The 2,505-nt window shown below is 43.2% G+C and overlaps 1 protein-coding gene across 1 annotated transcript in view; it reads left to right on the top strand.

Moving 5' to 3' along the window:
* The window catches only part of LOC119591469 (organic cation transporter 1-like), a 15,266-nt gene that overhangs the window by 12,409 nt on the left and 352 nt on the right, over positions 1-2,505 (top strand). Inside the window, 5 exon segments of the mRNA XM_037940209.1 lie at positions 152-394; positions 878-1,089; positions 1,437-1,573; positions 1,575-1,619; positions 1,842-2,002. Coding sequence (XP_037796137.1) covers positions 152-394; positions 878-1,089; positions 1,437-1,573; positions 1,575-1,619; positions 1,842-2,002 — 798 coding nt within the window.

The raw sequence follows: 2,505 nt of genomic DNA, 5'->3' as shown, positions 1-2,505 counted from the left end.
ATGTCAGAAATATAGTATATTTGTATTACCATGAATCCTTGATTTTCACTCGTGTGCCATATGACTCTTGTCTCTGCAATATTTAGTGTATATATGAATTGAAAAGCAGATGGTAGGTTCCCTAACAGAGAGCCTCTTTACATTCCCGCAGGTGGATCCCTGAGTCCTCCTCTTGGCTCATAACCCGTGGCCGCTCCCAGCTGGCTACTAAACAGCTGGAAAAAGTAGCCAAGGTTAACAAACGGACGCTTCCAGGTGAGAGAGTCAACCAACTGGTTTCTGAAGGCGAAGATAAATCTGACGAGGCAGCTGGAGAGGTGGCCAGCCGGTCTGTGATACAGGTGGTGAGGTACCGCCACCTGAGGAACAGCATTTTGCTCGTGCTGTTGGTGTGGTGAGTCAGGGATTGGTTGTGGTGATTCTGCGTTGTTTAAGGAGTGTATTCTTGGTCAGTCTCAACAGCTTAACCAAATCTGCAAATGGTTCAGAAGAGCCATCTAAAAAGTTTACTTTTTTTTTTTTTCAAATGTGATGTTATCCACACTGTCGGCACCTCGCTTGCCGATATATATTCTCTCATTCTTTGAATTATTTTATATTGATAATATCTTTCGGGGAAACTAACAATAATTATGATTTTATTTTATGTATCGTGAAGTTAAATAAAAAAAATGGCACAAAATATTTTATCGAAATAAAAAATGCTAAAAACAATCACATCCTAAGATAGATTTTCATGTCATTTCATCCAGATTATATTTTACCTTTTTTTTAGGAAGCATCATGGAGTTAAGAAAAGCTTATCCTTGTCCTGTGTTCTCTTAGTATCCTTCAGAAACCACAAAAGCCGTTACTGTCGCTTCTGCTTTCCCGACAGGATGTTAGGATGCATGTGTTACTACGGGCACTGCCAGAACACCGCGCACCTGGGTTCCAACATGTTCACAAGCTACCTACTCGGAGCGGCGGTCGAGATCCCGTCTTGGTCGGCGCCTTGGCTCATCAACCGGCTGGGTCGACGTCTTCCTCTCACCGTTTTGTTCCTGCTCTCCGGTGGTGCCAGTGTCCTCTATGCCCTCGTGCCCCTGGGTCAGTTTCGGCCCCAGTGTTCCCTCCTTTCCTTTTCCTTTTGAAAAATTCTTCGTGATTCCTACTAAATGATGATGGACTCTTTGATTAGACTGATAGGGTGTTTTGGTTTTCGGGGCATTGATTCTTACTGCACGACCACTGTTAAGGTTTTCTTATCTGGGCGAGTTTCTCTTGTTCGTACCTAGCACTTCAAAGTCCTTCATCTGTTGTCCTTAGCACGTGTAAGATATCAGAAATATTGTTGCGATAAAATCCTTTTACTATGATCTATTAAAGGCATTTTTACAGGCCTCACGGCACACAAATAAACGTTATAACAGCATACAACACGTTTATCTCCGCAGATATGGAATGGTTGTCCCTGACCCTGGCGCTGGTGGGCCGCTCGACGATCACAGGGGCGTACTATATCACCCTCCAGTACGGCCCCGAGGTCTTCCCGACGGTGGTGAGAGGCCAGGGCGTGGCTCTGGCGGAGACCCTTGGGGGGGATCGCTATCTTCCTGTCGCCCTCCATCGTCTACCTGGTACTCTTCGACTCCTTTAACACCTCCGAGTTGGAAGTGATTCGAACGTAACCGAACCACTTTTCGAAACATTCTCGTTCCCTTTTTTTCCGCGGTATTTCTCTGCGATGTGTGAGAAACAACCGAAATACCGATTGAATACTTTTTGATACACGGTGGAATATCCGAGGTTTCGAGGCGCCATTGTGAGTGCGCTGAAAGATTGGACTTTGCCATTTCTAGGGAGAGATTCTCACGACACTGCCACTCCTGGTGTTCGGAGGGCTATCGGTGATTGGTGGAGCCGCCACGCTTTTCCTGCCGGAGACGAACGGCGTGGTGCTGCCCCAGACGCTGCCTCAGGCGGAGAGGTTCTGCCACCGCGCTGCCCGGCCCTTCTGCAGGTGCTGAGTTACCTTCTTGTTCCGGTTCTTATCTCGTTTTCCCAAAAAACGATATTCGCCAAATTGGAGACAAATATTCACTTAAGTTATGTTAAAATATTTCTTAGTGTTTTCTTAACTACATTTATTAAGAGTTGATATTATATCGCTTATTGAGTTATAATTACGAAAGACACGACCCTCCCCCCCAAAAAAAAAGACAAACCATATTTTTTTTTACATTTAAGGAGTACGTGAGATAATTTGTATACATAGCTTGCTTGTTTTTACTTATAGGTATTCCTTCCTTCACGAAACCTTTTATACAAAAAAGGCACCAAAAAACAATTGGCTATTATATAAAACAAATTAATATTAGTTTGAATTCAAGTGACAGCATTTAATCTTCTTTGCGAAACATAATATCTATGTTAAGACGATTTCCATCATACTTAGCATTCATTAAAATATACACATTTATCCTTAGTTACTTATACAAGAAGAATACTCTGTAAATGTCACAT

This window comes from Penaeus monodon, chromosome 28 (assembly GCF_015228065.2).
Source record: "Penaeus monodon isolate SGIC_2016 chromosome 28, NSTDA_Pmon_1, whole genome shotgun sequence".
NCBI lineage: Eukaryota > Metazoa > Arthropoda > Malacostraca > Decapoda > Penaeidae > Penaeus > Penaeus monodon.
Note: the sequence above shows the minus strand (reverse complement) of the source record. Positions and strands in the feature narration are given on the sequence as shown.